We start from the raw sequence: 13,092 nt of genomic DNA on the forward strand, positions 1-13,092 counted from the left end.
TTGGTGAATTCCTGCAGTTCGTCTTGCAGAAGATACATACTGCTGCTTCTGTGCGTTGGTGGTGGAGGGAGTGAATGTTTGTGGATGTGATACCACTCATGTGGGATGCTTTGTCCTGGATGGTGTTAAGCTTCTTAAGTATTGTGGGAGTGCATTCATCCAGGCAGGTGGGGAGTATTCCATCATACTCCTGAATTATGCCTTGTTAATGGTATATAGGCTTTGGGGAGTCAAGACGTGAGCTACCCGTCACAGGATTCCCAGCCTCTGACCTGCTCTTGTAGCCACAGTATTTATATGGCTAGTACAGTTCAGTTTCTGGCCAATGGTAACCCCAGGATGTTGATAGTGGGGGATTCAGTGATGGTAATGCCATTAAACATCAACAGGTGTCTTCACTGTAGCTATAAACTTGTGCTCCAAAACTAGCCACATCTTTAGACAAGCTTTTCCAATGCAGCTACAACACTGATATCCAATTAAAGTGTAAATTCCACATGTATTTTCAAAATCGACAGTGTTATCAAACAGCACTAGTCAATAACCCACTCACCGATGCTCAGCTTGGGTTCCACCAGAACCACTTGACTCCAGACCTCATTGAAGCCTTGATTCAAACGTGGACGAAAGAGCTGAATTCAAGGCAGCATTTGACCAAGTGTGACACCAAGGAGCCTTTGTAAACTTTATGTCAATGAGAATCGGGGGAAATCTCTCCAGTACCTGGAGTTTATACCTGGCACAAAGGAAGATGGTTGTCATTGTTGGAGGTCAGTCATTTCAGCCCCTGAAGTCACTGCTGGAGTTCCCTGGGGCAGTGTACTAGGCACAACCATCTTCAACTGCTTCATCAATGACCTTCCTTCCATGAGGTGGTCAGAAATGGCAATGTTTGCTGGTGTTTGCATGGTGCTCATAGTGCAGTGCAAGCCTGTTGCTCAGTTCCTTTCGCAACTCCTCAAATACTGGAACAGTCCATTCCTGCCTACAATAAGACCTGGACAACATTCGGGCTTGGGCTTATAAGTGGCAAGTAACATTTATGCCACACAAGTACCAGGCAATGACCATATTCAACAAGAGAATATTAACATCTCCTCTTGATGTTCATTGGCATTATCACTGCCTAATCTCCCACTATCAATATCCTATAGGTTGCCTTTGACCAGAAACTTAACTAGACCAGCCGTAAAACTGTTGTGGCTACAAGAGCAGGCTGGTCACTAACCTCCCAACTCCCCAAAGCCTTTCCACCATCTAGAAGGCACAAGTCAGGTCTGTGATGGAATACTCTCCACTTGCCTAAATACGTAAGGCTCCAACAACACTCAACAAACTCAACAGCATCCAGGACAAAGTAGCCTACTTGATCAGCAAACTTTCTACTACCTTAATCATCCAGCCCCTCCATCACTGATGCACAGTGGCTAGAGTGTACCGTCTTCAAGATGCATTGCAGCAACCCACCAGGCCTCTTCAACAGCACCTTGCAAACCTACGACCAGTACTACCAAGGATAAGGGAACAGCACCACCTGGAAGTTCCCCTCCAAGTCATATGCTATCCTGACTTGCAACTATAACACCTTCCTTTTATTTAATCAATGGGTCAAAATCCTGAAACTCCCTACCTAACAGCACTGTGGGAATACCTTCACCACACAGACTTCAGTGTTTCGAGAAGATGCTTCACTACCATTCTTGAGAGCAGGTAGGGATGAGCAATAAATGCTAAACTTGTGAGCAACACCTACAACCCATTGGACTAATAGCTTAAGCTTAGGACATCCCAAAGTACTTCAAAGCCAATGAAGTAATTTTTAAGTATAGTCACTATTGTAATGTAGGGAGGCATCAGGAACAAATTGGTAGTTGGTGTAATCTACTAACAGATGTAATTTAGAACTAGCTATGTCTCCCATCATACCATTTTTTGTATATACCTTGATTTCACTATCAAGACAGATAATTCGAAGAATATCCCAACTATGCCAAATAATTTTCTCTTAATGTAAAAAGTATAAGTATAAGCTGACACTTCTCAAATTATTTTTAGAAGAAGAGCAACACCAGACAACATTAGTACAGAAACTCATTCAACACAAAATGCACAGTTCATTAGGGCAAGACACCCATGTAGTTAAATTGCATAACGTGATACGTGCTCGCCCATCATTAAGTCAGTAGGTGAAAGTTCACGTAGTGCAGAGCAATCTTGTTGTATGCAACAGGTTCAAATTCATAAAAGTGGCTAATAACCAAACATTTATACGGGAAATCAGATCATGTTGATTTAGCTGGTAAAATCTGCAACAGACTTTGTTTGGATAGGTTTAGCTACTACCATAATATTTTTATATAAAAAGAATCAACCTTGATCATCCATTGTGGGTAGTTATTAATTTACCAGTATATTGCCACCATATCAAATATTTTTCCACAAGTTATAGACTTTATTCATCACCAGATAATTTTACCAAATTGAGACAGCTTGTGTTTAATTTTTTTTAAAAACATTGTTTTTTTTCTCTCCTATATTTTTTCAAAGACCTCATATGTTTACATCAGGATCAAACTTAGGTATTTATGGGAAGGAAAGTAGCAACTGGCAAAGTTCACATGCAGATTTAGAACACAGATTTTGATTGGCATTTACAGAGTTTAAGATAACCATTTCCCCACCCTATATTATAATTTTATAATCAGCAACTTCAAACATCAACAGAATGATAATATGAATGATGTTAACAAACGGTACAAGAATACATTTACGAATGCATGAAATTGGAGGGTATATCTTTCTAAATAGTAATGTTAATATATCATTTATGGCTAACTAATTTCTTAGTCAAAAAAGGTAAAATCTACACAGCTGGAAATCTGAGACAAACAGAAATGCTAGAACACAGTCAGCCAGCAACAGTGAATAGAACAGAAGAGTAGCATTTCAGGTATAGACCTTTCTTCAGATCCTCAGTCACTTTTGGACCAGCTAATTCTTGTTTTTATTTACTATTAATCTTTCCCTTTTCAATACATATTTTTACTAACAACACTATTTCTTTTCTCTCTCCCTTTCTTGCTCAGTTGTGTTTATACACAAAAGCACCACTTTCATCAGCCACATTGAAATCAAAGAATGATGCAACCAGAAGGCGGCCAACTGTGCCTGTGCCGAATCCTTTCCTCCCCTCCTGACTCCGCAGCTTTCCCCTCAACAGTCTAGCATTTTTTTCCATTAAGTACCTATCCAATTCCTTTTCAAAAGTTATTGACTCTGCTTCCACCATTATTTCAGGCAGTGCATTCCAGTTCACAAGATGCTGCATAAAAAAGTGTTTCTGTATGATTCTTTTGCCAATTACCTCAAGTCTGTGTCTTTTACTTACCAAGCCTTCTATTACTGGAAATAGTTTCTCCTTATTTATTCTAATAAAACCCTTCAATATGTTGTACACCTGTCACAAATCTCCCTTTAACCTCTATTCTATTGGAAAACTCCAGTGTCTGTAGTAGCTCCATGTAACTATTCTATTAAATCTCATATCCACTCTCTAAGGTCTTGACAATCTTCCTAAAGCATGGTGCTAGAATTGGCCACGATACTCCAGCTGGGGCCTAACGAGTGCTTCATAAAGATTTAGCATAACTTCCTTATTGTTGTATTCCATGCCTCTATTTATAAAGCCAAAGATCTTGAATGTCCTTTTAACAGCCTTCTCATCCCATTCTGTCACCTTCAAAAACTTGTGTATATTATGTCGCAGGTCTCTGTTTCTGCACCTCCTTTAAAATTGTACCATTTAATTTATACAGCCACTCCACACACTTCCTACAAAAATGCATCAATTCACAATTTTCTGCATGAAATTTCAACTGTTGTATGTTTGGCCATTTCACCATTCTGTTCATGTCCTCCTGCAGTCTCAACAATCATCCTCACAGTTTAACACATCTGCAAACTTTAAAGTTATGCCCTCTATTCAAAACTCAGTCATTAATATGTATCAAAAAGAGTAATAGAACCAACATTGAACCCTGGAGGACCCCAGGGCACACTTCTCTACAGTCTGAAAAACAACCATTCAGCACTATTCTCTGTTTTCTGTCCCTTAGTCAATTATGTATCCCCACTGCAACTTCCCTTTAATTACATGGGCTTCAACTTTGCTAATAAGTTTATTATGGGATACTTCATCAAGTGTCTTTTGAAAATGTACATAACAACAAAAAAAACAGGAGTAGGCCATTCGGCCCCTACAGCCTGCTCCACCATTCAATAAGATCATAGCTGATTTGATTTGGCTTTAGCTCTACTTTCCTGCCTGCGCACCTGCCCGCCCGCCCGCCCCCCCCCGCAGCCCCCCCCCCCCCCCCCCCCACACACACACACACACACACGAATCATAACCCCTGACTCCTTTAATAATAAAAGATCTGTCTAACTCAGCCTTGTATTATACTCAATGATCCCGTCTCCACTGCTCGCTGAGAAAGAGAATTGCGAAGACTAAACACCCTCAGAAGAAATTCCTCATCTCCCTCAGACCCCTTATTTTTTTTTTTAAAACTGTGCCCCCTAGATTCCTCCATGAAGGGAAGCTCCTCTCAGCATCTATCCTGTCAAGCTCCCTCAGAATCTTATATGTTTTAATAAGATCACCTCTCATTCTTATAAACTCCAATGAGTATTGGCCCAGCATTCTCACGCTTTCCTCATAAGACATCCCAGGAATCAGCCTAGTGAAACTTCTCTGAACTGCTTCCAAAGCAAGCATACCCCTTTTTAAGTAAGTGATCAAAACTGTACACACTAGGTGTGGTCTCACCAATGCCCTGTACAACTGTAGCAAGACTTCCCTACTTTTACACTGAACTCCATTCGCCTGTGCAATAAAGGCCAACATTCCATTTGCCTTCCTACTTACAAAGACATGCAGATCCCTCTGTACTATAGCATTCTGTAATCCCTTTCTATTTAAATAATATTCTGCTTTTCTATTCTTCCTGCCAAAGTGGACAACCTCACATTTTCCCACATTGTACTCCATCTGCCAAATTTTTGCCCACTCACTTAACTCATTTATATCCCTTTGTAGACTCTTGTATCCTCCTTACAACTTGCTTTTCCTGCCTATCTTTGTATCATCAGCAAAATTGGCTACAATATAGTCTGTCCCATCATCCAAGAAATTAATACAAATTGTAAATAGTTGAGGCCCCAGCACTAATCCCTATGGCATTCCAATAGTTACAGTTCGCCATCCTGGAAATGACCCATTTATCCAATACTGTTTCCTGTTAGTTAGCCAGTTCTCTATCCATGTCAATAAATGGCCCCCAACACCATAAGCTTTTATCTTGTGTAGTTACCTTTTATGTGGCATCTTATCGAATACCTTTTGGAAAATCTAAATACACTACATCTACTGGTTCCCCATTATGCACCCTGCTTGTCACATCCTCGAAGAACTCATTAGTCCAACATAATTTCTCTTCCACAAAACCACGTTGACTCTGCCTGATTGTATTACAATTTTCTAAATATCCTGCCACTATCTCTTTAATGACGGCTCCTAGTATTTTCCCAATAAATACGTTAGGCTAACTGGCCTATAGTTTCCTGCTTTTTGCCTTCCTCCTTTCTTGAACAGAGGTGTTACATTTGTGGTTTTCCAAACAAGGGAATTTTAGAAGATTACAACCAAAGCATCCAATATCTCTGCAGCCACTTCCTTTAAATGCAGGCCATCAGGTCCAGGTACATACACATTACCCTCATCTGCCCTCTCCATTACTTCACTAAAAAACTCCAAGTTAATCAAACATGATTTGCATTCAGCAAATCTGTGCTGGTTTTCATTTATTAACTTTTAAAGATTGCCCTGTAATAGGCAATGATTGTGGTCAGAGCCTACGTAATTTCCACCCTTACTTCCCTCAGCAACCTAGGATGCGCCCATCCGAACTGGGTAACCTTTTATTTCCAAGACCTTAGGAGGTCCCAAAGCACTTTTACAGCCCATGAAATACTTTTGATATGTAATCATCGTTTTAATGTGCTCATTAATAAAAGCTTATAGCACAGAAATAGGCCATTCAGCCCATCTAGTCTATGCTGATACCACTAGAGCAAGCCAAAACTAATCCCACAATTCTTTATCTTCCACTTCTTTGAATATGAATTCCATTTTTCCTTAAAGATGTAATGATTTCTGCCTCAACCATTCCCTCTGGCAAAGCATACTATGTTGCAACAACTTCTGCACAGAATTCCTTTGGACCTCTTCCCTCAAGGTTATAAACTGTTGATTGCAGTGACTTGCTCCACAACTAAAAGGCAATATTTTTTTCCCCCTAGACACTATCAGAATCCTTGATTATTAAAAAAAAACTACAGAAGATTAGTAGGAAATCTTAATTAGAAACTGTCATAGTGCCTAAAGTCTATCCTCATCACTATAGGTTCCCACACCTGTACCTGACTTCAACCTGGTGCTTCTGTGCTGTATGCCCTCTATAGTTTAATTCCTTTTGTATAATGGGGTGCCAAAGTGCACACAGCACGTGTAACGATGGCCTAACTTGGCCTTGTATTCTGATGAACCTTTCATCATTGCCTTTGTCACATACAGACATGGCCACTCCAATACTCTTGCTGGTCAGTCTCCCATTCCCCACAAACCTCAGCTCAACCAAAACGCTGTAGTCCATTCCTATCTCTCACCAAGTCTCACTCATCCCTGTGCTCACTTAACTACATTGGATCTTGGTCCTCCATGGTTCAAATTTCAAATAATCATCCTCATGTATAAACACCTTTTGCCTTGATCCTTTCACACCACTATGAAGTCCTTCAGTTCCCCAAGAACACACTATTGCTCCAACTTAGGTCTCCTGTGCATTGTCCCACCATTCACAGAAGTGGGGAATGTGCCTTTAATTATCTAGACTCTATGCTCTTGAATTCCCTCTTTAATCTTCTCACTTCTCCTTTAAGAGGTTCATTAGAACCCAGCTCTTTGACTAAGCATTTAGTTATCATTCCCAATGTCTCCTTCTTTAGCTTGGTGCCCATTACTTGGGAGTATTGAAATAGTCAAGTCTGAAGGTAATTTAAAAAATGATGAGGGTTTCAGCAGCAAATAGGCTGAGACATTGGTGAAGAGGGGCAATATGAGTAAGCAGTCTTTATGATGGAAATCATATGGGTTTGGAAGACCACATCAGGGTCAAATAGAATACCAACGTGGCAAACAGTCTGGTTCAGCCAGAGCTAGTGGTCTGGGCCAGGAATGGAACTGGTGGCTAGGGACAAAAACAATGGCTTGAGTCTTCCCAAACTTTAATTGTAAGGATCTCAGACAAGTAAACTAATAATATAGAGACAGTGAAAGGGTGGATAGAGGTGGTACTAAGGTAGAACCTCACTATTCATATGGAACTTGATATAAAGTCTACAGATGATGTCAGCAAGGGACAGCATGTAGATGGGAAAAAGGAAAGTTCTAGAGTTAACAGTGGGGGGACAGTCTTAAAAAACTAATCAACTCAGGAATGATTGTGAGATCAACTGTGTCAAACAATGTAGACAGATTACAATCCCAAAGATGTCATTTGCAACTTTGATTCGAGCCATTTCAATGCTGTGACTAGCCTGCTATCACTCATGATGCAGGCTAGCACACGAAGAATGGTTACTTAGTAATGTAGTGGACAGATGCCAGTACTAATAGAACTGTACACCATCAGCACGTATCACCTTCAGAGGTTTTGGGGGGGGGGGGGGGGGGGGGAAGAGGAATGGTGGTGGTTTCGGGGAGGAGGGGAGAGACGAGATATTGGGAAACGATGGTTGTACATACATTTCCTGCATCTAGGTCATTCTAAAGTGAAGTCTAATTGCCACCTGAAACAAAATGGCTTTTGCACACTTGCAGTAATGAAGGAACATTCCCTCTACAAACCCCTCTGTCTCTCTACTCATTAAAGACACCATTTGAAACGTATGTCTTTGATCAAGATTTTGGTCACCTGTCCTAGTATCTCTTATGGCTACATGTTAAATTATGTTTGATAATGTTCCTGTGATGCACCTGGGACATTTTACTACATTTAAAGTGTGCAATATACATGCAAATTTTTGGTGGTGCACTGTGACCTCTAGGCATGATCTAGGCATGAACTACAGCATGTTGTTTTTAAAAAAGGACAAACAAACCAAGTTATTTGTAATATTCTCAAATTGTCCAATCTGAATACAGGATTTGATCAGTACAAATCCTTCTGATTGGAAAGAGAAAAAGAGAAAAACATAATCCAACACATCCTGCATTTAACCAACATTGACACTACTGATCCTCAAGTTTTAATTAGAAACTTAGCAAAGGTAGCTGACGAGAAAATCTTGGAACAACTGCGAATCTTCCCAACAAGATCAAAAATAATAAAGGCTGAAGATTTTCAGGGGTGGAGAAATATATACATTACAATACTTCCTTGTCAGTTAGGAAGTTAAAGGATCCACATATAACCTCTTTTATTTATTGTTCTTTAAACATTTTTATTGTTCATTTTGTTGTTTTGTCCATTTTCATTCTTTACTTTGTACTATAAAAGCAGGAAGTTGATGGTTATTTATCTGATCAGAGTTGGTTTAAAATCTGTAGATCTGGCAGGGACATAGTGAGTTGAATAGCCTCCCTCTGTGTTTCAATCATTTTATGATTTCTATCTGCAACTCATGACCTTCACCATACAGTAAATATTTCACAATACCATCACGCAAACCAGTCAAGACATTAATCATTAACCACCAGAAAAAATGTTGTCCTACAATTGCTGCAATTCATACTGAGGGTCAGGGAATCTTAGCCAAACACGAATGTAACATGCACGTGACAGCTCACTGAATTGTGATATCAGGGCAAATAAAAGAGGAACAATCGGTTTGACAGGTTATGGGGGGGCGCGGGTGGTAGGAGGGAGAGAGTCTAAATTTAAAGGAGAAACGAGTAGATTTTTTTTATCACTGCTTTTACTGAACAGCTGATAAGCCGAACCCAACCTTTTCAGACAAACCTGCCTTTCGCCTGCCATTCAGCTACAGTGAAAGCCTGTGGAGATAAGATCACACCCTGGGATCAGCTGGAAACCTCAAGGGGTCATACGACAACCAACCTCCAAAGCCTTTCAGAGAAATCACAAGACTCGGAACGCTGCAGCGACCCACACACTATAAGTTGCCATCATTAGGGAAAGCAAAATACAGCCCACAATCTCCTTGCAATCAACCTTATAAAACACGGTATCTTTATTACTACTCAGGCTACACTGGAATGACTTTGCACAATTTGCAATAAGTTTGGCGCAGAATCGGAAATAACGCTCCTGGTGAACGCCCAGGTTTTAATGTTTTACAGCAACACAGGCTCAGAAAATATGTCGTGGGAGTGGATGGGTGAGGAAATTAAATCCAACGATCAGAACTACAAGGTTGGGGGGGGAGGGGGGGGGAATCAAGAAACGACACCAATCTCAAACTAGTCACCCAACTTACCTTAACTATAAGAACCTGTACATTTTCGCCTACATTGAAGACCTTTCGTATCACGCGATCGGACTAAACTGTCTGAAAGTTTACTACTTTGTCTCTCTTTGCCAAGTGTTTTCTGCCCCACTGTCTCCGGTCGAATTACTCCAAAATGCTTTCCTAATCTTTACCCTGAAGCTGCAGGTGAGAGGGAAGTTGCTGCTGGCAATACCTGCTGCTGCTGTGCCAGTGGCCGTTCAATCTCCATCACTGCTGTCCCCAGTCGCCACTGTCTGCAGAATCACGCGCAACCGGCCTGACTCTTCCAGCTCTTGTGACGCACACTTCCCAGAACTGCGCGAGGCTCGCCTCACACCCCGCCCATAACCTTCCTTTCCAATCAACAGACCGAGTCTACCTGTCAATCACTCGTCAGGTCCCGCTCCACCCTTGCTATTCGGTGTCATCCTGCTAATCATCAAGCTCCCCCTGTCAATCATCGTTAGTCCCGCCTTCCGATCTGTCCATCAGAATGTGCCGGGCACAATCTGATTGTATGGCGAGGAGCGATAAAGATGACATCCAGGGTCAATAACAGGCTGTGATGTCAAAGGTCTGGACTTCTGATTTGACCTCAAGCTGAATCTCCTCATGTAAAGCGATCATTCGCAATCATAAGAAAAGGAACGCGGTATAAAATTACGCAATTAATTATTATGCAATTACACGTATCAAATGCAGGCCATTATAGATTTAAAGGATAAAAATATATATTGCCGCTTAAGGTATGAAGTCACCTCTGCCTCCACAATATGGAGCGAACCGCTCCCCCAGAAAGTTTAATACTTGTACAGTATCTGTAGTAGAATCCTATAATGTATTTGTATACAAGTCTTTTTGAAAATAAGTTTGGTAATAGTCACGTAACGTATTATAATGAAAATACGATTAGTAAATATTTGTAGATTTAAACATCTGTGTTGAAAAATATATCAGCAATGAATAGAACCACTTCACCCAATCTGGTTGTAATAACTTCAGTAATGTATACTTGTTATAATTTGGAGCTGACACCAGTATTTGTTTAACAGCTTTTTCACGAAGTCCAATCCATCCACATTTGTGCCTGGCCTGCCTCCGCAGTCCGCCTCAGAATCTTCCTGAGGAGCTGGAAAACATTTTCGAGCAAAAAGTCCCTTTTTAAATGACGTCCCTGAAATTGCGCAATGGTACTGTTTCCACTCTTTCAAAGCAGGATTATTCTCCGTATCTGAGACGAAATTAATTTTTTAAACGTGTGACATTGTTTTGTTTTATTTCACTTACACCTACGCTGTTATCTTCGTTTTATAACATTTTTAGAACTGTTTTTTGCATTTTAAATCAGAATATACCTATTATGCCAAAGGCAAACGGAGTGTCTGCAGTCGCAGACACAACGAGCCGAATGGCCTCCTTCTGCGCTGTAACGATTCTGTGATTCTGCGTTTTACGGAATTTTAAGGTCCCACGTGCTCCAAGGTGAAAAATTGTGTGTTCTGGACAATGTCAAAACTGATAAATAAAAATGAAAATACTTCCCAACTAAAATTGTTCTGAACCATAAGGGAAATGTACCAAAATATGAGATTTTGTAGTTATTTAAGTGTAACTCCAGAACAATTAAAGTAGAAAAACTGTATATTTTCCACTTCTGTTCCTTTTGAGGAAGTGCAACCACTTTAAAATTAAAACCGGAAAATACTGGAAGTTCGCACCGGATTTCAACAGAGAAATGGTTATTTTACCCTACCAACCTACATTTTCTATTTTTATTTTGTATATCCAACATTCAGTTTTTCTTGACTCTGCTTTAGATTCTTTTGGCTCTGTATCCCACATCTACAATTGTCAAATGGGGAGGAGTTAGTGTTGGCATTCCATTGCCACCCTGAGGTCACGAGCACAAAAATGGAGTACCATATATTATATGCCCAACATAACCGCACAACAAGGGGACCAGTGATTATTAGATAGAACATCCGACTTCTTTACTTTCATGGATATTTTTCCACCACTTTCCTCCTCCTTTCCTGCTCAGCCACTCCCTTATCTTTACCTTTGATGCTCTTGTTCACTGTAAAATCTCTTGTTCAAGGGAAGCAGACTTGAACTACCTGGCATAAAACTGTTTCAGCCGTTGATTATTGGACCTGTCTAGACAACATCACCTTTCTGCTCATCTAAGGAAAACTTCACAGCACTACGTGCCCTAAATTGACAACCACACCGAAGACTTGGGATTTCCCAATACTTCCAATTTAATATTCTCATGTTCATGTTTAAATTCATTTCATGGACTCCTCCTGTTGCACTCTGCCCCAGAATTCTTTGTTCCTGTGACTCTGGCCTGTTGAATGCCTTTCAGCCAACTTGGCAGGCTGACAGTGAGGTATACTTCATTCAGGAAAAGCAATTATTGGAAAATCAGGCAGGTCTAATAGAAGTTTGAGATGTTGGCACTTCAATTTTCTGGACCATGCACACTTCTATGGAGGATCTATGACTTAGGCAGAGTCTTCAAAATAATAATCTATAATCTTGAAATATCCGAGTGAGGTGAAATAAATTCCAGCTTAAATTTAAGACAAATATTTAAATGGCATTTGTTCCAATTCCATCTGCAGAAAATGATAATATTTACAGATTGATTTGTTAGTTTTGAAATAACAGTTACTGTTATAGTTTCTAAAGATTCCATGGAGAGAAATACTTCATAAAGTCATGATACACTGCCAGTCATTAGTTTATTTTTAAAAAATTGAATAAAAAATAAAAAGAATTAGAAAAATAGAAAACATAAAAATTGTAACACTCAATGACTTACCATTCTTACAGACATCACTGAAGGTGTTTTATTATATTTTGATCCCTTTAATTCTTTTCATTTTTGTAAGTAATTTGGTAACTGATGAATTCCAATCGTTCTCAATGTAGCTTGAGTTAGAATTACAATTCCCTAAATCATTTCAAATAAAGGTACAACATATGAGGCTTCTTTAAAAATAATCCTCAATAACATAAATACAGTGATTCAATAACTTGGAATTAAAGTACATAAATATTTTAGATTTCATATTAACAATTATTATTTTCAAATAAATTAAGATGAAAGAGAAACCTTTGGAAGTGCTATGGAGCGTGTTCCTATAAAATACATATGTGTTCTGTGCCATTGAATCACCGAATTGCATTGTGCTTTTCATATTGCTACTACAGGTTAAGTTTAGTAATCCTGCATTCCAGCAGGGAAAAGAAAGACTTGTATTTATATAGCACCTTTCACAACCACCAAATGTCTCAAAATGTTTCACAGTCAACTCAGTATTTTTGAGGTGTAATCACTGTTATAATGTAGGAAATGCAGCAGCCGATTTATGCACAGCAAACTCCCACAAACAGTGATGTAACAATGACCAGAGAATCTATTTAGTAATAATGGTTGAAGGATAAATATTGACCAGGCCACTGGAGTAACTCCCTGGCTCTTCTTCAAAATAGTGCCATGGGGTCTTCTACATC

The 13,092-nt window shown here is 39.7% G+C and overlaps 1 protein-coding gene across 4 annotated transcripts in view; it reads right to left on the minus strand.

Annotated features, from left to right (window-relative positions):
- The window catches only part of LOC121284827 (nuclear factor erythroid 2-related factor 2-like), a 31,525-nt gene extending 21,633 nt beyond the window's left edge, over positions 1-9,892 (minus strand). Inside the window, exon 1 of one of the 4 annotated variants that reach the window (XM_041200578.1) lies at positions 9,764-9,892. In XM_041200578.1, coding sequence (XP_041056512.1) covers positions 9,764-9,799 — 36 coding nt within the window. In that variant the 5' untranslated portion in view covers positions 9,800-9,892. Of the gene's footprint in view, positions 1-9,080; positions 9,114-9,558 lie in introns of those variants that run through there. The other 3 variants (XM_041200582.1, XM_041200580.1, XM_041200579.1) reach the window with 3 other exon arrangements.
- Between the last annotated feature and the right edge of the window lie 3,200 nt (positions 9,893-13,092).

Source organism: Carcharodon carcharias, chromosome 12, assembly GCF_017639515.1.
Source record: "Carcharodon carcharias isolate sCarCar2 chromosome 12, sCarCar2.pri, whole genome shotgun sequence".
Lineage (NCBI taxonomy): Eukaryota > Metazoa > Chordata > Chondrichthyes > Lamniformes > Lamnidae > Carcharodon > Carcharodon carcharias.